Source organism: Equus przewalskii, chromosome 10 (assembly GCF_037783145.1).
Source record: "Equus przewalskii isolate Varuska chromosome 10, EquPr2, whole genome shotgun sequence".
Taxonomy (NCBI): Eukaryota; Metazoa; Chordata; class Mammalia; order Perissodactyla; family Equidae; genus Equus; species Equus przewalskii.
This window is the reverse complement of record NC_091840.1, coordinates 18,079,704-18,099,810: the sequence shown is the minus strand read 5'-3', so window position 1 is coordinate 18,099,810 and position 20,107 is coordinate 18,079,704. Positions and strand designations below refer to the sequence as shown.

The 20,107-nt window shown below is 54.2% G+C and overlaps 1 protein-coding gene across 2 annotated transcripts in view; it reads left to right on the top strand.

The window, feature by feature from the left end:
- WNT3 (Wnt family member 3) overlaps positions 1-20,107 on the top strand; it is a 47,494-nt gene that overhangs the window by 6,428 nt on the left and 20,959 nt on the right. Inside the window, exon 1 of one of the 2 annotated variants that reach the window (XM_070561755.1) lies at positions 14,681-14,823. The exons of the other annotated variant lie outside the window; for it this stretch is intronic. Within the exon in view, the coding sequence (XP_070417856.1) occupies positions 14,807-14,823 (17 nt within the window). The 5' untranslated portion in view covers positions 14,681-14,806. Of the gene's footprint in view, positions 1-14,680; positions 14,824-20,107 lie in introns of those variants that run through there. 2 annotated transcript variants of the gene reach the window in all.

Here is a 20,107-nt window from a genome sequence, read left to right as displayed (position 1 = left end):
GCGGCAGCCGAGGATCGACTTCTACCCCCCCTCCTCCAGGCCTTGTCCCTGTCACTGCCCCAATTCCAATCAGGGTCCCTCTTTCTCCCGTGGCCAGAGAGGGACGTCCCTCTTCTCACTGAGAGCTGGGCCGGGAGAGCAGGAAGGGCTTCTGGAGGAAAGGAGGCGGAGGAAGGAGGAGAGGCCAGAGGCCCGTCTCCAGCACTCTTCAAGGAGAGTCCGGGAAGCAGAGGGGGATGGGAAACAGGATGACCTGGGAAAGATCACTTGGTTTCCTCCCTGCTCCTGGACAGGTGAATAGCTAACCCACCTGGGCAGAGGGTTTCTAGAAGCTTCCTGAGGGTGGCACCCCACACCTTCCCTCTAGTGCCATATCATCCTACTGCTGCTTCTGGGTCCTTCCTTCAAACATGCTCCTTTTCTGTTGTTCAGTTCTCAGTGGCCGGGGGCTGGGGGCTGGGGCCCAGGCTCTGGGCTCGGAAGTTCTCCAGTGTTAGGCTTCCTGTGGTGTGTGGGCACAAGGGCGGCCTTCCATCCAGAGGGTTCTCTGGGCAGGGGCTTCCTTGTATCGGAGGGAGAGAAATTTTTCTGTCCTCAAGTTAAACTACTGTCTCGGGGGGTCACCACAATTCCACTGTCAAAGCTACAGTCCCTCCCGCGCCGTTGACAGGCAGGCTCCATTCTGTTCAGTTGATGTGGTGACACCTGGATTCCCTCCATGAACGCTGACCCAAGTGGCACCAGCCTGCCGTCCCTCTACTGCGTCTCAGTTCCCATGCAGCCTCCATCGCAGCTTTGAAACCCCAAAACTCCGCCTCCAATTCTTGAGGCCAGAAAGGTGTGTCGGGGCCAGGGGGCAGGGTAGCCCAGCCAATAGAACCCCTTCATCTGTTTGCAGCTCAGCGTGTACGGCGGGAGGAGTTGGCAGGGGTCAGGATGGGGACACTAGACAGCGCTCTGGTTCCCCCTGAGGCAGGCCTTCTCAAAATGGCCTCATTATGTGTGTGGAGTAAATTCCAGAAATGTCAGGCACACCCACACATCTAGGGGAAGGACGGAGATGCAGAAGTATGCTCGGAGGCGAGAGGGGGCAGCATGCGGTGGTGGGAGGTGTCTGGGCAGAGAGTTAGGGGACCTGAGACCTGGCTCTGCCACTAGTGTAGTGTGACATTAGGCAAGTCCCTTCATTGTTCTGGGCCTCAATAAATGGGGGAGTTGGACAAGCTGCCGGCCTTAGGCTTCCAGCTCTGCCATCTCAATCCTGATTCTGGTCACCCAGCGGTTTGAACAATCTGTGTCTGGGAGGAGGGTCACCTCAGGGCAGGGTGGGGAGTGAGCACAAAACTTCACACTCAAACAGCTGTGAGATCCTGGATGCGTCTCTAACCTCCTCCATACTCGGTTTTCTCATCTGCAAAATCAGCAATAATAATAACACAACCACTTGCCCTGCCTACCTGCAGGGCTATTAAGAACTTCAGAAGGAATAATCTTTATGAAAGCCCGATTAGAAGCATCAAGGTCTTTCCAGAGAAGTTAACATCAGTGCTGGTCCTACCAGGAAAGAGGAGTAAGAGCCTGCGTCTGGATAGAGGCGCTCAGAATGGACCCAGCAGGACTCTGAGCCTCTGAGCTGGAGAAGTTGGTATTTCCAGCAGAGGAGGAAGGAAAGGCGCCAGACAGGGGAGTTCTCAGCGACTTGGGGGCGCCCCATGCCCCCCCCCCCACCATGGCCCCGGGTCCTGAGGCTCAGCAGGGCTTGCCCAAGGGACGGGGCAAGTGTTTGAGGCCAGGTGGCCCCAGGGCTTGCCCAGACTCATGGTTCATGGCCTGAGGCTTGGGAGCCCCCCAACCCCAACCTGATGCAGAGATCACAGGCCTGCCCTGGGCTCAGCCAGACGCAGAGGAGGATTTTTAGGCAGGGACACAGGTGGTGGGAGAGGCGGGCAGAGTGAGGAGGAGTGAGGGAGCTGGAAGGGCTCTTGTGAGGCCTGTGGTCATCAGGAAATCCTAATCACCTGGATAAGGACTGGCCAACTGGGAGACCATTCGCTCAAGCTAGGCTGGAAAAACAGGGAGGACCTAGTGTGTGTATGTGTGTGTTTTGGGGTGGTGAGGGGGATGGGAGCAACAGGACTGAGCGCCCAGGTCTGTTGGGAGGGCGTTCTGCGAAACCTGCCCCTGGGCATAGAGTCCCACCTATCTGCCAGAGCCAGCTGGGCCAGCGAGGAAAACCAATCTCTCCTCTCAGGGCCAATTAGGAATGCAAATAGGGGCTGTGGCTGCAGGAGGGAACCAGCATCCTGCCTCCTGCCAGCTCCTCACCACGCATCTTCCTAACCTGGTTTCTGAGGGTGTCTCTCCAGAACCTCCTGTGGCTCCCCACTTGTCTGGCACCAAGGCTCCCTAGGATTGGCCTCTACCCACCTGTCAGTGGTACCTTTCATAACCTCCTGGGAGCCCCCCAACATCCCTCTGAGCCTGTTCATGGACATACTTGGCTACCTGCTCTCTCCCCTCCCCACACTCAACTGCTGAAATTCCACTTTGCCGTCAAGACCCAGATCAAAACCCGCTTCTTTTCAGAAGCCCTCCTGGATTCCCTCACCACTAGCCCCCGATCAGGGAACATATCATCACTCCCTCCTCTTCTCCCCCACGGGCAGATATGCCATATGTCCCCACTGCCCACCAGGGGCTTTGGGTGTCTCATTTTCCTCTACTAGACTACAGATGCCCCCCTCAAGGGAGAACCTGTGTTTGAGTCACCTGGGGCCGCCCTCCCCCAGTGCCCAGCGTATGGTAGGGGTCAGTAATCAAAAACACAACTCTGTGTGCATTAATGTACTCTGTAAAGGCACATGGACAAAAGAGGTCTCTGAGAGTGCCAGTTGCACACGTGAATCACGACAGTGTCATGAGCAGACTGAATGAGCAGAATGAACAAAACCTCATCCCCAGGGTGACCCGAGGCTCGGAGCACACTGCTTCTGCTAACTTTGAAAGGTGGCTGGACCTGGTTCCCATTGCTCCGCTCAGGCCTGGCTTGGCTCAGACCGCGTGGCTAACAGCCCTGCTCTGTGGAGGGTCTCGGGAGGATGAGACCCCTGACCTGAGCAGGCTGCCGTCCCGGAAGCTGAGGTGAGCCTCGTCTGCACAATCCCAGTTCCCCCGGGGTTATTTTTTCCATCCTGGCTCCACTTGCAAATGTTTCCTATTGTGGCCTGTTTCTGCCCCTGTGTTCACCAGCTCACACTATGCTTAGACGTCCGTGTCTTTACTTTTAAAATCCCATTTGGCAGGACTTGTTTCTCCACCCAGGAATAGGTCAGAGTGTTTGTGGACGGTGTCTACGTGCTGGTCCCTACACCCACGTCATGATCTGGAACCCAACTCTCCCTGCTCTAGAGATGAAGGACTCTGGTCACGCAGCCTGGACTCTGAACCCATGTGCTGTTGGGCCCAAAGCTTTTTCCTTCTACCTCCTTTCAGCCTCAGAAGGGGACTTCTTATTTAAGGCAAGAATTTACTTATTCATCTTCTACCTTGTTCCCAAAGGATGGCTTTGAGGCAAGATTACATTTGACCTTCAACTTGAAAACTGCTGCTTTGGGTTTCTTGATACTATTTCTGAACCTCTAAGAGGTCTCTTATTTGGGGCTCTGTGCAAGTCACTGGCACTTTCCACATGTCCTCAAGCTGGGATTGGATGTTGTTGGTAGTCGTGGCCCTACCGGTGTGACCGTTTTACTGGGGGGGGGGTAGCGTTGGGCAAATCCCTGCTTCCTGGCCCTCCGTGTTCTCAACTGGGAAACAGGAAGGAGGTGGAGTAAATGACTTCCACGACTTCCAGCTGTAAGCTTTATCATTCTGCTCAGTTTTTTTTTGCTCCTTTCCACCCAATCTCCATCCCCCACATATCAGAAAGCAATCGGACAGAATCCTCTTTCCTGCCCAAACCAATTCTTGTGTTAGCATCTCTGATATAGCTGATTTTTCACCTGACCTTTACAATTCAATGTTCAACTTTATTTTTCTCAGGGAAACTAACATGATTTAACCTTTCAGATAAAGTACGTTTCCTTTTATACCCTGGCTGTTAGGAAACTGAGAATGAAACTCAAAGCTCAGTCCTTGCACCTGTGTGGCCCTTGACTTGGCGTATTTATCTTCTCCTTCACCTTGGTCCTGATTTTCTCTTTTTATTTTCCTCTTGAATCCCAGGTGTTTGTGTTACAAGCTGCCTGAGGGCAGGCACTGCCTTGTGCACTGCTGTGTCCTCTGTGCCCGGCAAGTGCAGGGCAGATGTTCAATAAATACTTGTTGTCTTTGAATGAACATTTGCTGTCAGCCGCTTCAAAATCTTTCTGGAAGGAGGCAAGGCACACATAAGTTAAAAACAAAAATGAACCTTGCGGCATTGGGAGTTGGCCCTGACTGGATAGTTTGGGTTGTGACCGTTCCAAATGGTCTCTTTCTGCTTCTGTATCGTCCGCCTTTGCCCACAGGTCTACAAAAGCCTTCTCTCTGGAGAAGTCACCGTCTTTCTATTCTCCATGATCTGCTTCATTCTAAACTTGAAGCCGGCACATAATCTTCCCCTTGGGAAGCTCTCTCGCTTCTGACCAAGCGTTGTCCTTTCCTCTTTCCCTGGCTCCCGTCACATCTGGTTCCCCCAACCTGCCCTTTCCGTGGAGGCCCGCCAGCGCTGCTGCTGCCATACTACGGGTGACGGAGTGCCCTAGGAGCATCCACCCTGGCTCTCCAGCTGGGCTGCTCCCGCCCCCCAGAAGCCCTCCTGAGAACTGCTGTCACTGCAGGGCACAGGTGGGAGGTAGACCAGAGGGAGGCCCGGCCAAAGTCACACAGGATGAGTGCCCGGGTCCCTCACTGCCAGCCAGGCCCTTCCCATTAGCAAAACCCTAGAGGGACACTGGCTTGGCTGGGGAGGTGCCAAGCCCCCATCTGTGGGATGAAGCCTCAGGGAGGGAGGCCAGGCTGGCCTCACCCATCTGCTGGCAAGGCACCCTCTCAGCTCTGAGGAGCTTCTCACCTTTTCTCTGCTTCTCCCGTGGGCAGCACCTCTGGAGACCACCCCCCCTCAGCCCCTTGACTTCAGGGAAGAGACTTCAGCCTAAGCACAAGCCAGGTGGTCCTCCATCTTGACTGAAGCTTCTGCAGGAAAGATTCTGGAGCCTTCCTCAGCTCTCAGTAAGGATGGAGTCTGTAACCTCGGCACTGTCCTTGAAGCCTAAAGAACCCCATGAGATTGGCATCTTCATCCTCATTTTATCCGTGAAAATCAAGGCTCACAGGCTCAGTGAGGAAACACAGCACACACATTAACTCATCCTCCCAGTGGCCTCAGAAGGCAGATGCTCTTGTTATCCCCATTATACAGGTGAGGAAACTGAGGCCCCAAGAAAGTCACTTCATTGGCCAAGGATCCACAGCTGGTGAACCCCAGAGTTCCCACCAGGCTTCACAGCCATTTCAGTGACACCACATCCTGACAGCCAGGAAGTTCCTCCTTGGGTCTGACTGCAGTCTTTCCTGACTTAGTCCCAGCCCAGATTCTCTTGTTTGGTCTCCTGGATGTGAGCATCACTGGAGATTTTCAGCTTGCACTCAAGGACCAGGGTGTGTTTCTCACTGAGTCTTCCTTCCCAGATGACTCAGTCTCCTGCGCACCTTTAACCACCTTGTTCTCGCTCTTCGGATCTCTCTCCAGCTTCTCTCTATGTTTTTGCAAATGCTGTGGCCCACAGAACTGCCTTTAGACAGGGCAAAGGGGTCCTGCTAGGCCCTTCCATTTAGAGGGCTCCACGCTGGTGTCTTAAGGCTGTGCCCCTCCCTGCAGGGCAAGGAGTCTGGGGTCCAAGTGGTCGTACCCACAACCCCCACTCTCAGCTGTGCTCCAGGTACTCAGGCGCCTGAAGCATCCTGCCCCAGTGAGTTTATTTCGGGCTGTGCAGACTTCTGCCTGGGGTCATCCCATCAGGGCAGGCCATGCGGCTGGTGTGGCGGCCCCAAGGCCAGGAGATGGTCAAGGGGAGGTCATTTGCAGGGGCTGTGGATGGAGCTTGGGGGTTCCGGTGGGGTGTCCAGTGTGGGACGGAGCTGGGATGAGCAGCCTGCAGGCCAGGGCTGGCTCTCCCCGGGCACTGTTCTAGCAGAGCTCCACGGAGAACCTAGCCTTCTGGGTGGGGAATAAGGTATTTCACCAAGATAAGATGACGGATTTTTTTTTTTTACATATTACTGAAGTATACATACAGGAAAGAACATCAATTGTTAAGTGTACAGCTCTGAGGTGGACAGAATATATTTTACTTAACAGTTTGTTAACCTGATGTGAAACTTTTAAATGTTGGGCCTGTGGTGGGGAGGCTCATTTTCTCTCACCCCAGGCCGGAGAATGTTCCAGCCAGGCCAGGGCACTTGGACAGGCAATGGGGCCCCCAGGGTCTGACCAGCGCAGGATCTGAAGAAGGCGTGCTATCTCCATCTTCACCTCATCTTCCCTTCCTCCCTCTGCAGGCTGACTGCCTTCTGCCTCGGCAACACTTCTAGCTCTCTCGCAGTCTATGGTCACCTCTTACCTTCAAGTCCCTTTTCATTAAACTGGGACCTCGTCTTACCAACATTCTCAGCCTCAAAGCATCTTCCTTCACATTTGGTCGGCTTTGTCACGTTTCAATGGCCCCGTCAGAAGAGCATTCTCTAGCAGGTCTGACCGTTGCTGCACGCTCGGCCCGGCCCACGAGCTCCTCCGGCACGATCTAGCCCTTTCCTAACTCTCCACCCCAGCTCATCTCCCACGCCCGCATCCTCGCCCTGCGACCTACTTTCACCTGCGTGGATAAGAGCGTGGGCTGAGGGTCAGGAGTCCTGGGCTCTAGATGGTTCTGCCTTTCATATCTGGGTGACCCGAACCTCTCTGAGCCTCAGTTTTCTCTCTGGAAAATGAGGGCTACTGTGAGGAGTCGAGGATATAACACACGTGAGACTCAGTCTGGGGTCTGATGGCCACACCTTTTGCCCTTATCTCGTTTTCCTGTTTGTGCTGTTCTTATACACTCTCCCATCTCCACTCCCCTTGCCTTCCCGTGGAATGACTTCTGTAAACTCGAGTTCATTTTTCAAAGCACAATTCAGGCACCGTTTCCTCTGTGCAGCCTTCCCTCGGCGCCCAGCCCAGCTCAGCCCCTGCCAGGCATGTCTGCTTCATTGACTAGACCGTGAGCCCCCCAAGGGCAGGACCAGGTCTCAATTTTCTTTGCATCCACATAGCCAGGCATAGCACAGGGCACAAGTGGGTCCTCTAAGACGAGTCGTGGGATTAAGGGATGCTGTTGAGAGTCACCTGTCAGTCTGAGGCTCAGTCTTCCAGCCCTGGCTAATTCCCATAGCCTCCGTGAGGCCCTCCCCAGAAGAGCTGCTGGCACTTGTCACTAGTTACCTCTTCACGTGCATCCGACTTGTCTTCCCAACTCGAGGGTCAGTGCCTCCAGGGCAGGATTCTGCTTTGTGTCTGTGCATCCCTAGTGAGCCTCACACACCCTCTGAAACATGCAGTGCAATTGCTAATTCCCTTGGCTGGCCAGTGAAGCCGGCTCCTCCTGAGCAAGCCCACGTGCGGGCTCAGCGGGTCCCCACTCTCCAGGGCAGGGTTGTCCCTCGCTGTGATTCCTGAGTCTGACTCTGAGCTTCTAGCTTCTGTCTGTGCTGGAAGGCAGCCTGGTGTTCCAGAAAGAGGAGTCAAACTGGCCACGGTGTGAATCTCAGATGTGCTACTTCATAGCTCAGGAACATTGGGTAGTTTCTTAAAAATCTCTGAATCTCAATTTGTTCATCTGGAAAATGGGGGGAAAAGTTCCAATCTCAGGGCAGTTATGAGGATGAAATGAAATAATACACAGGAACTGAGTTAAAGGTGACTAAATATTGAACGAATTAAGGATGTTCTGAAGGTCATTCCAACATAACAAGGATTATGAAAATATTCTGTCCCAGGCCAGGCTTCTTTGGAACAGAAAGATCTGAATTCCTTTCAAAATGGAAAAGGCCACACTCAGGGAAAGCCATATGCTTTATGTTGGTTTCTCCCAACTAGTTAACCTGTTTGAAGAAAGAAGAGGGTGAGGGGCATGTGGCAGAAGTCTGTGACTCAGTGGACCCAAGGTGACTTGGACTCTGGCCTGACCTTGCATCCTGGTGTCCTGTTCATCCAAAATACTTGTGAGGCCACAGGAAGGGAATGGTAGGTCACACACGGTGGCTGCCAGGGTTTTTACTGGGGTTCCAAGGACTGGTCTGTGTAGGTTTAACATGGCCCTAGTTAATGGCCTAGACGCTGGCCACTTGGGCCCTGCTGAGCACAGTGAATAGGTACGGCTGAGGGTACCAGGAGGCCGGGGTGAGATGCAGGCCGGCCAAGGGACAGTGCTCACGATGCACTTCCAAACTTCAGGCGAGAGGGGCCTGCCAAGCCATAGGAAGGAACATCAGGACACTGAGGCACAGAGAGCCCACATAATGCATTTTGTTCTTAAAAGTATTTTTGATTGCAAACTGATAAAAACTATTTTTTATTATGTGATACTTGACACACACAAGAGAGAGAACATACCATATAATATATAGGACATAATAACAAGATGAAAACTCGGGCCCCACCACACCCTTGAAGAACTAGAATGTGATCAAGGTCCTCCCCATCCCATCCCCCTCTCTCCCTCCAGACATGACCACATCCTGAATTCTGCATATTTATCCCATTACTTTAAAATAATAGTTTTCCTAGCTAAGAATACAAAACAATATGTTCTTTGTTTTGCTTATTTTTAGGCAGTATAGAATGGTGTTACTCTGTATGCGGTCTTCCGTCGTTTGCTTTTTTCCCTCTGTGTTGTGTTTCCACATTTCAGACGATGCTATTGCATATCACAGGCATGCCTTCATTTTCACAGCTGTGTAATAGTCCGTCATCTGAATATTCCACGTTTCGTCTATTCCATCTCCTGTCAATGCGTGTGTGTTTTGAGGTGCACATGAGGGAGAGTAGCTCATGGGGGTCCCTACCCAGGAGGAGAACTTTGGGTTGCAGGATGCACGAAGGGTCCACTTTGCAAGTTGACGCCAAACTGGTTTCGAAAGAGATTGTGCCCATTTGCACCTCACCTTTGCTCTATGTCTTCACTGACACTTGGAATCGAGTGACTTCATTATTTTTGTTGATCTGGCAGCTATACAATGTGATCTGTGGTCTTGATTTGCAGAGATGGGACTGCTTGAAGATCTCAGAGCAGGGAGAAGCAGAGGCAGGGCTGGGACCCAGGGTCCATGTCGACACATACGATATGCCTTTGGAAGAACATGTGGCCCTTTTCTGAAGTGTCTCTGGAAATCCTCCCTGACTTCAGCTTTCAGCCCCTCAAGCTCCTCACATTGTCGGCCTAAGGGCCAGAGGGCACCACCGGCCATTTGGTGATGGGGGAAAAGGAGCTAATGGAATCCCAGACTTCCCTTCCCCACTCACCTCTCCACCTCCACCACCTTCTCTCCCATTCTGCTCCTCACATGTACCCTCATGGGCCGTGAACACCCTGCACTATCCAGAAATAATGTCATGCCTTCCGGAAGCCCCATCCTGTCAGCCCCACCAGACTGAGGGCACGATTCCCTCCTGGCCCTCTCCTTGCCCTTCTGTCCCTGTGGGCCACCTGCCTCAGTTACAGCAATAATGTCTTTCAGGTGCCACTTTAGGGAAGACCAGAAGGTGAATCCTTCTCCCAAATCCTTATCCAAACCCTGGGACTCCTTCCTTCTGAAAGAAAGGGTGTGCACTCCTCAGCACACAGCAGAAACCAGCTGCTGCCGCCACCTCCCACTGGACTCTGTCCTCAGGGCTCAGCCCCTGTTCATCCTCCCCGCCCTGAGATAAAACTCCACTTCCTTGGGCCTCCACTATAAAGATAAAGGGGTCCTAGGACCCCTTTCCCTAACCAAAAAGCTCTTTCCCCTCACTCATCCACCTGACCGTGGTCTTCGCGGGATTCAAGTCCAGCTCAGAGCCGCCCGCCCCCTTCCTGGGAATCTTCCCGGCCTCACTTCGCTCTCTCCCGGCTCTTCTGCACCTTTTGGGCCAGAGCAGGACATCAGAAATTGTACTTTTCACACCAATCCGACTTAACGCTGCAGAGAAGGGCTTCTGGGGTCAAATAAATTTGGGAAGTGCCACCCTCCCAGCTACTTCCAGCTTCTTGATGTTTAGGCTGCTTATTAGCATATTAGCATCTCATTAGCATATTAGCCACACAGAGAGGCTCTGCAAGGATGACCCTTGTTTTCATTGGTTTAATCTGTTTTCCAAAAGTATTTAACCTCAAGGCCTTTTCCCCCAAGTAACAATTATTACCCATTTGGAAAGTGTGATCTAGAAGATTCTCCTGCCCCTTTCATGTCAGTGTGTCTTTGTGGGCTTATTCTTCTCAGCAATCAGGCTGTGATTCCTCTGACTTTTGAAAATCATCCTATGAACTAGTTCAGTCCAGAGCAGGCCGTCCAATGGGGCCTGAGTTGAATGAACGCACCATGCACGCAGGCAGGAAGGAACGAATGAAGCCGCCAGCCATCCGTCGGTCATCCAGCTGAATCCCGTCTCCTGTGAGGCAGGCAGAAGCCAGGCCCCGTTGGTCTTTGTACCCCAGGGACACGGGTCTATCTGACCAGTGGCAGCCCTCTCCACGATGCTTCCACAGGCCCGCCCCCGCCACCCCTGGCAGAATGAGTCACTCCCCGCCGAGGCCTCCTGTAATTTGCTTCCTAGGCGTCTGTCTCCCCATGAGGCTGGGAGCCCCTGCAGGGCGGGGACCAGGTCACACTCACCTCTCTGTGTTCCCACAAGCGGGTGCTCAGTCCCCGGCCGCTGAATGACGGTCTCTCCTCGGACTCCTTCCAGGAGGTGGTAGAGCCCTGCGGCCAGCCTACAGACCCTGTGGCCAGCCTGCACGTGCCCTAACTACCCGGGTAACCTCAGGGAATCACTTGATCGCCACCCTTCAGAATCCCCATCCGAATGGGGTGAGGAAAATAGTGCCTTCCTTACAGGTTGTTGAGAGGATTAAATGAAACCGCCTGGCGTGCAGAACGGCGCTGGCCCATGTTCGCGCACTTCTGACGGTGACAACCGCCATTTATTGTGCCGCCATCTGGGACACGGTGTTTCGGTGATGCCTCCCTCCAGCCTCTTTGAAGGAGATGATGTTTACATTTTTCTGATGAGGAAGCTGAGTCCTCCCACGGGGATGCGGTCGTGGGTGGTACGATGGGACCAGGACTCAGGTCAGCAGTTCAGTCAGCGAGTGCTAAGTGACGGGGCTCACCGCTGGGCAACTGGGCGGCTCCTCTGCCTCTGTGGATACCCCACTGTGAACTGGATCGGGTTTCTTTTCTCATCCTCTAACCTTCCTAACGAGATGGGGATCCACGACGCTGCGTGGTCGGGTATTGTGTGCACGTGTGCACATGAGCGAGCAAGAGCGGACGCGAGTGAGAAGGAGCCACTCGAGCGGCCTCGGGGTTGCCGGCACCTTCATGGGAGACCAGGGAGACAGGGATGTGAGGCAGGACTCACTTGGAGCACACAGTAGAAAAATCCCCCGTGAGTCAGCAATGCTCGGAGCAGGCGGAGAGCCTAGGACTCAGCTCTACCACCGCCCACAGCACCTTGCTGGGCCCTGGGTGCCCAGAACGGCTGCAGGCAGGACGCTTGGGGTCACCTTTACCCAGGCAGGTTGTCCCCTTGAAAGAAAACTACCTGAGGGCTAGCAGCCCCGGATTTGGGATGGTTGTAAAGGGGCCTCAGGGCTGGGCCAGGCCGCCCTCGGAGGGGAGCAGGCCGGAACTGCCATCCCCATTGCCGCCAGCCCCCTCAGCCCATTCTCCCTCACTTAGACAGAGAAGCCGGAAGTCACGGGTCCACTGTCCTCTTCTCTCTGCACTGGCCAGGGCTTTATTCTAGCACCATCCTCGCAACAGAAGTGAGATGTGGGGCCTGGGGAGAGGGGCAGGAAGTGGTGCCGCAAATGTAGGAGGTGTAAGATGCATGTGCCAGAGGCCGTTCATCTCAGAGTGGAGAAGGCTGCGGGATCATTCCAGGCCAGGGAGCAGCTGCTGCCCAGAACCCGAGGCCAGGACGCGAGGGCCAAAATGGCGGCTCAGAGGGACAGAAGTGAGGTAAGTTGGTGAGATTTCCCACCAGGTGTCATGAGGCAATGGTCCCCGTGAGCAGAAGGAGCCGGTGCGTCTGGCTGAGGGAGCGAGAGAGACAAGGGCACTGCCATCTTCCCAGCCTAGTTCCCGGCCTGGAGAGAGGAGGGAGTTCCCAAGAACCGGTAAACGAATTGGTCTCTTAGAAGCTTGACTAGTGTGAGAATCTGCTAGGTGTCGAATTTTCGATGTCTGTCCTCTCCGTGGCGGTACAGTGCGTTCCGTGAACAAGGCAGAACCCGAGTTCCGTGAGACTTGGAAGACCCCTTCTGGCCATTGGCTGAGTTCTTTGGCTCCTCAGTGCCAAGGGATCCCAGCTGAACCCCCAAACTGGTGATACGGGGCCAGTGGGTGTGAACGTGGGTCCTGCCACCTCCTGTGGGCCTTCCTTCCGTGCCCGATGGCCCTCGGCCTTCTTTCCGGCTCTGACAGGCTCCTTTCTAGGGGCCAGGCCTGCATAGGCCCTCGCCTCTCTCAGGCCCACGAGCGGCCCCACTTCACTGCCTTTGGGATCAACACCCGACAGCTGGGCCCTCAGGCCGTGCCCTCCTTCTCTCTTTGCTCCTTGGGTTTTGGTGTTTTGAGTCACGTCAATGTCCCAGAAGTGCGTTCCTCTTCCTCTTCTCTCAGGCCATAAAGATCCACCTCTGAGCACCCCTCTGAGGCCTGTGGGTAACCCATCCCCCACCCCGCTCTCTGTGCTCCTTCACTTGGACTCCACACGCGGCTCCACCAGGATGCCTTGTAAGCTGGCTGGTCTTCTTGCTCGCGTCCTCTACTCCTGTGCACGTGGCCTGCCCGTTAGGTTATACCCTCCTCCAGGTTACAGACAGTGACACTGACTTTGTTATTCACCCGTCGCCGCCAGCCCGGGGCAGAGCACACCGTGGGTGCTGAATGAGCGCATCCTGCTGGAATGCTCTGGTTACCACCAGAGGGGGATCTAGACAGAGCGGCAAAATAGCAGCAGTACCAGATTTGGGTCAGACACACGGGGGTCAACCCCATCTCCACTTACCGGCTTATGGTCCCCTGTCTGAGCCTCAGTTTCCTCATTTGTACAGAGACAATATTTATCTCTCAGGGCGGTTGAGAGGATTAACCGAAATGCTGTGTGGGAAATGCTTTGCAAACCGGAAGGTGCTGGAACGGGTGTCATCTACCTGACCTCCCTCGGGAGAGTCCTGTCTCGCACGAATCCCTCAGCCCTCAGATAGAGGTCTCCTCCCCCGGGATGCCTTGAGCGTGGGTCTGGCCTTGTCTGAGATACACAGGAATAAACCTCAAGTGTGGAGGATCCATGATGACATTCAAAAGAAAAAAGATCAATAGGCAGGGGCTCCAGCGTTTGAATTTACGGGGCTGTGAATAAGCCAGAGAGCAGCCTGAGGTAGCAGGACGGACCTGAGGATTTCCTTCCCGTCGCCTTTAGCCTCCACCGTCACACAGACAAGCCTTGTCCTAGGAAACGTCTCCCCTCACTGCTTTCTTAGTCTTCTCAGAACCACCATTTCCTAGCTGTGTGACCCCAGACAAGTTACTTAGCCTCTCTGAACCCATATCGTCACCTGTCAAATGGGAATAATAATAACCTTGCAGAGTTCTTTGTCAAATTAAAAGATAACATATTCTATGTAAAGGACTTTATGTGGCTCCTGGCACTAGTCAGGGCTCAGTAAAAGTTAGCTATCATTATTAACAATAATAACTATTCTGAGTGCTCTAGTAAATTGGTTCCCTCACTACCTTATTATAGCAGAGTTCGGTAAATTATTTCCTCATGGCCTTATTAACTACTCTCTACCCAAATAAATACACCCCACATTATCTTATTCACCATTGTGTCTGCGCCTGTAAAAGGTTCCTCGTCATTCATTTACAGCTGAGTGTCCCATCACCTCATTTTGTGGGCACCTCCTCCAGTCTGTGGTGACTCCGGCCCTGTCTTAGGCCAGGTGATTCCTGAGGGAACCTGAACTGGAGCTAATCTGCTTTGATATTTCGCCCCTTGTGTTGAACACACGTCCAATTTGTAGAGAAACTGGTAATGAAAACTTTTTTAATTTAAATGTTTGCTCTCTGTGTGTATGGTTTTATATTTTCTGTCCAAAGTGTGTTTCCCCCAGAAGAAATTCCTTTCTACTTTTGTAATGACTGTGACTGGAACCCAGAACTGAAAAAGCAGAAATTCCCTGTGGCCCTAGCACACGTGTGGCGGTGCCCCTGGTCTGGTGGGATGTCGGGGTGTTGGTCGCGGTGCGTGGAGGTGAGGGGGTGGGAGTGAGGACAGATCCAGAGGAGGTGAGTGGACAGGAGGCTCCACCATAGGCTGGTGGAGAGGAAGCATTTCCCGTGAGAGATGATTGGGGAACACAAAGTCCTAGACAAAAAAAACAAAAAAGCAGTTGTGTGCAAGAACCGAGAAAGATGTGGAACCACGGGAGGAAGGTCTTGCTACCTTGAACCCCAAGAGCGTTTGTTGGGGTCCTGTACCTCTGCAGGGAGAGTGCCCCCTTACTCACGAACAGACCCCATGCAAGGCTCAGAAAGGTAAGCTGGAAATGAGGCAGATGGGAAAACGAGGCCAGAGAAATCAGAGGACTCCAGATTGAGGCTTTGGCAGGAGGTCAGCTGATAATGCATTAGGCTTAGGAGGGAACGATTTCTTTTGAAATATATTTTTTATCTCGTCTTTTTCCAGTGTATGTTAGTGTGTGTTTTGTAACACACATGAAACGTGAGCACGGTGGCTGGCTGGTGTGTGATCCAGACCTGTGTGTGTGTACATGGAGGGGCATGCCCAAACACTTTTGACTGATGGGCTGCTGGATCAAAAAGTGTTGCTTCCATTGCTGTAAAGATGGAGAATTGTTGAGAGGCCAGGAGAGAGAAGATGAGGCAGGGCTGCCTCACAAGAGGAAGTGGACACAACTGTGGTTGGAAAGGGTGGACAGGTGCTGGGAGCAAAAGGAAGTGGGGCCCTGGGGAGGGAGGACAGAGGGCTGGGCAGGCCCCCTGTGTCCCCCTCCCGTGTGACCATGAGCAGGTTCTGAGTCTGGTGTGTGACCTGGGTCGGTGCTTCTGGACCTCCACGCCTCCTCTTAAGATGGAGGGAGGGAGGAGACTACAGAGAGGAGGGGGGCACCCAGGCATCTGCAGTTGGAAGCTCCACCGGGGCCATTTGACGTGCAGCCAGGGCTCAGACCCAGTGACGTATTCCCCCTCCCCCCATCCCCTCCCTCCGGAGTGCAGCAGCATTTAATGAGGTCCTGCATGGGTCTGCGGGGGGCCCCGGAACACAGCTCCTATTAGGTGCCGAGTGGACGCCTGCAAAACCAGGCAGGCGCCTGTAGCAACGAGCCCCTTGAGAAGAAAGGACGGAGGGAGTGACGGTAACGACCGCGCAGAGGAATTGGCGGCAGGAGTCCGGGACTGATGAATTTAGGGGGGCGCAGAGGAAGATGTTGAGGCTCGCTCCGGATGCCTCGCCTGCAGATGGGGAACGGGGCCGGGAGGTAGGGGCAGCCACCACTTTGAACTTGCGTGGAGCCTCCCTGAACCGAGCAGGGGAAGTCCAGGTGCCGGGCAGGGCTGTTTTCACCTGCGCATTCTCAGCGCCGTGGGGGACTCGGCGCGAGGAAGCGCTCGGGGGACGCGGGGAAATACCCTCCTTGAGAGGCGGGAGCAGATGGGCCCCGAGCCCCGAGCTGGCAGCTTCGCGCCGCGCCCCCCCGCGGGTCCGCAGATCCGCCACCGCGGCGCGCTCAGCCGGCAAGGCCCGGGTCCAGCCCTGCGCGGATCGGGTCCGGAGGTCCCCAGGAGTTGGTTGGAGTTTTTATTATTATTGTTCCTTCAAAGTTTTATTATGAAAATTGTCAATCAGAAAAAAGCGAAAATAGTACCAGGAGCACGCACATGCACAACTCGGGGTTCCACTGTTATAACATTTTGCCAGTAGTTGCTCCCCCCTGCCCTCCCTCCTGTCGCCCCTCTCCAACACACACACACACACACACACACACACACACACACGCGCGCGCACACACACAGTTTGTTTTCTTTTGTTATTTTCTGCTGAAGCATTTCAAACACAGTTATGACCATCATGACTCCACGAGTGCATCTCCAAAACACAAGGATGGTCCCCATGACCACATACCATTATCACTTAAAATTATTAGTGATTCCTAATGATTCCGATTTCCCCGATTACCCTCAAAATGCCTTCACGGTGAGGATTTTCAAACTAGGTTCCAATTATTTGATTGTTATGTCCCTTGTTTATTTTAATCTAAAACATCCCTCCCCCTCTCCTTCCCCCAACACACCTGCGCTCACACTTTTTAAAAATGACGTGCACTTTTTGGACAGTTCAGGCCTGCAGCCTGTGTCCCGTCAGAACTCACATTCCGAATTCGCCTGGCTGCTTCCTCATAGTGTCGTTTGCTTTGTTCCTCTGTCCCTCATGTTTTCTGATGGCTGAGAGTTACTTCTGAAAGCTCAGGGAGATGCAGGTTAAACCTCTGTGGCCAGAGAACTTCCCAGAGGACGCTGAGGACTTGGTATAGCGTCATCTCCCGCTGTGCCCTGGGCACACCCGGGGGAGGTTGTTAAAGATCCAGTTTCCTGAATTCCTCCCCAGAGAGTCTGATTCAGCTGGGCTGGCCTTGGAGTCCAGATGTCTGTATTTTTCAAAACTGCCCCAAGTGGGCTGAGCACCATAGCGCCATGACCTATATCCTTGGCTAGCAGCCAGCTGGTACATGCATGTCCATGGTCCTCTGAAGGGAGTGGGTGGGACGGCCAAGGTAGGTGAGATCCTGGAGGCCCCAGCCCTCAGCAGGGCCGGTGGTCAGTGCTGTCCAGGTGTGAGGCGGGGTGAGTGGGCATCCGGGCCCCAGTGGGGGAGGAGCTTGGGTTACCTGGGGGCGCCTCTCAGGCTTAGCTGAGAGTTCTTGCAAGACCAGGGGTGCCCCACGCACCTCTCTGTGCTCCCAGCACCGGGCCCGGCCTAGTGTAAAGACACACCCAGTGGGGCTTTCAGAGGAGCGCCCAGAGGCCACGAGGCCACCGGCCCCCAGGGCTTCCTCCTGAGGGTCACACACAGGGTTTCCAGACAGCGGAGCCAGCGGCATGTGGTCAGGCCCAGAGAACCAACAGGGCCTCACCTGCCCCTGGCTCATCCTTGTGGCAGCCCACAGGATCTGAAGGGGTGAGGAGAGAGGGCCTGGGGCCATCAGGTGGGGCCGCTCAGTGTGGCTAGGGGAGCGGGCGTGCTGTGCCCATTGGAGAACCGGGCCCTCTGCTCGGCATCCAAAAATGAGTGAAATCAGTCCTCCTCTCAACAAACTCAGTTTTAGTGAAGAAACAGTCAATGGACAGTTCAGCTGAATGTTTACAATTCCCCCGAGGTATGTTTAAGAGCTGGGAAATACCCAGAGGGAGCATTTAAACGGGACACATTAAGAGGGGGTTTTTCAACCAGACCTTGATGGGTGAATAGGAGTCCAAATTGAACAAGTGGGCTGGGCAGGCTGCGTCTTGTCTTTTCCCAGAACTGGGCTTGAAGGGGAAGGCAGCATGGGAACCTGGCAAAATCCTGGCCTGGGGACCAGCAGACTTGGCTTCTCAGGACAGGCAGCCTAACCCTGTAAGGCCCTCATTTCCCACCTGCAAAATGGAGACTACCCCTGCCTTCCACAACTTACAGTGGAGGAGCTGGGAAGGAGAAGTGTTATGAGGCTAAAGTGAGCTCAAGATGCAAGCGGTTCAGGAAAAGTTTAAACTAGAATTCTGATTGGTGGAGGGGGAGGCAAAGAAACAGATGGCCGAGCTCCAGGAGTAAGAGATGTCCCAGCAGACCCCCAGCTCGAGGGCACCCTTCAAGGATGTCTGCTTTGGCTTTTCTGTCCTTTTCCCTCAGGGCGTCCATTCCTTGTGGTTTCCACCCCATGGGGTTGCTCACACTCTGCCACTGGCCATGGTCACCTGTGGGAAAGTCCCTCCTGAACGAGGGTAGTGGCCTCTGAGGAGGGTGGAGGTAATGTCTTATATGCGCGAGGGACGTGATACACATGTACTGAACGCAGCGCAGCCCTTGCACAGGAGGCTTCGAGAAAGAGCTGAGTGGTGCAAGGGAGACAGAGTTCTGGCTGTACTCCCTGCGCCGCCTCAACCAGCGGGGGGCCCTGGGCGAGCCCTGCAGCTTCTCTGGGCTTCAGTCTCCTCCGAGGAACTGGACTGGACACTGTCCCAGCCAGCTTGGTCATTCTACGGCTGATGCTGCAACAGAATAACTAACGTGTGTGGCTGTTTACAGAATATTTCTAAAGCCTTTCTAGGCATCTTATGTCCACACACACACACACACACATGAGAAACCAGCAGGAGAATCTTCTCAGGCAGACACTGTTATTCAATAGGCTTTTATTCAGCATCTACCTTGTGCCCAGTGAGCACCCCAGAGACACCTGGTCCCACCGTGGTTTCTAGAATGCCCAGAATCTCTCAAGTTGGGAAGACTGGACCCATTTGGAGAGAACTTTAAGAGCATTGCTTGAAACTGATGGACAGGAATATTGTGACCCCAAGCCAGTCATGTAACGTCTTTGGGTCTCAGTTACCTGTCAGTGAAATAGAGGGCCTGTGGGGCCTCTGTGTGCGAAGGCAGAGGCTGGAGGGCAGCTCCCGGCTCCGAAGGGGCAGGACTCTACCGAACGATTGAGATCTGGGCTCACCTGTGAGTTCTGACTGCTCAGCAAAGCACATGCCCGTGGGGGCTGTCTCCCGTGATCACCTGTAAACATCTGTCCACCTGTGGTCTTGGTGCCTCTCAGGAGACCCTTTGGGGGTCTGAGAGGTGAGGCCCCAGGCCAGGCCCCCTTTCACTTCTCTCTGGACACCCAGCTGGGCTCAGGCCCTTCCGTGCCCCCGTGAGTCTTCCTGGGCCAGTTCCTGCCTGAAGGCAGATACCCATAGCTCACTGTGTCCCCTCGGGATGCAGAGGGAGGACACTGCCCTAAGGAGAGCCCAAGCTGAAGCTGCTGACAGGCCTGAGCTGCAGGAACCCCCTCCTCGCTTTGCCCCTTCCTCCCTCTCCCCCGCCTCCCTCCCTTCTTCCTCCCAGTTCTCACCCTCCTTTCCTCCTCCCCAGGTCTGATTGTCCTGCTCTGCGCTCCACCCCCCAATTTGGCTGAAGGGGACAATCCCTTTTTCCCACCCCCTCCCCTTCTCCACTCCAATCAACTTCACTTTCCTATGAAATTGAGAAAAAAAAAACCCTCATGCTCACAACACAACAAAAAACAGGTTTAAACATTTTACAGGTTTCAACATTTTTCAGGCTGCCTTGTCACATCTTATCAGATCAGCAGGAGCCGCAGGCCAGGCGCACTGGGAGTTGCTTTGGAGAACAGAAGCTGTAACATTCCAGCCAAGGCCCTCCCCGCCCTCCCCACCCTTTCCTTCTCTCCCCTCCCCACCCCTCCTCTCTCTGATGCCGCACTTCGCCCCCTCCCTCTGACTGGGAGCTTGGTCTTTGCTGACCCCTTGGCTTTGAGTATCCATGAATTCTCTTCTCTTCCTCCCACATTTGCCAAGAGCTGTGGCCCCTCTAGGCCTCGGGTGGGTTTAATTTGCCTCCTCTGAGGGCCCCACCTGGCTCTGAAAGGTGACCTCTAGAAGTTGAGGGGCAGGGGGGAGTTGTCAAAGCCACTTGCAGAATGTGGAAGTGGCCACTTGGGCAGTAGGACCAGTGAGTTGCGCTGGAGAGTTTAGGGATGGAGAGGAAGATGGGGAGACCCCACCCCCACCCGGCGCCCGTGGCCCTTCCTCA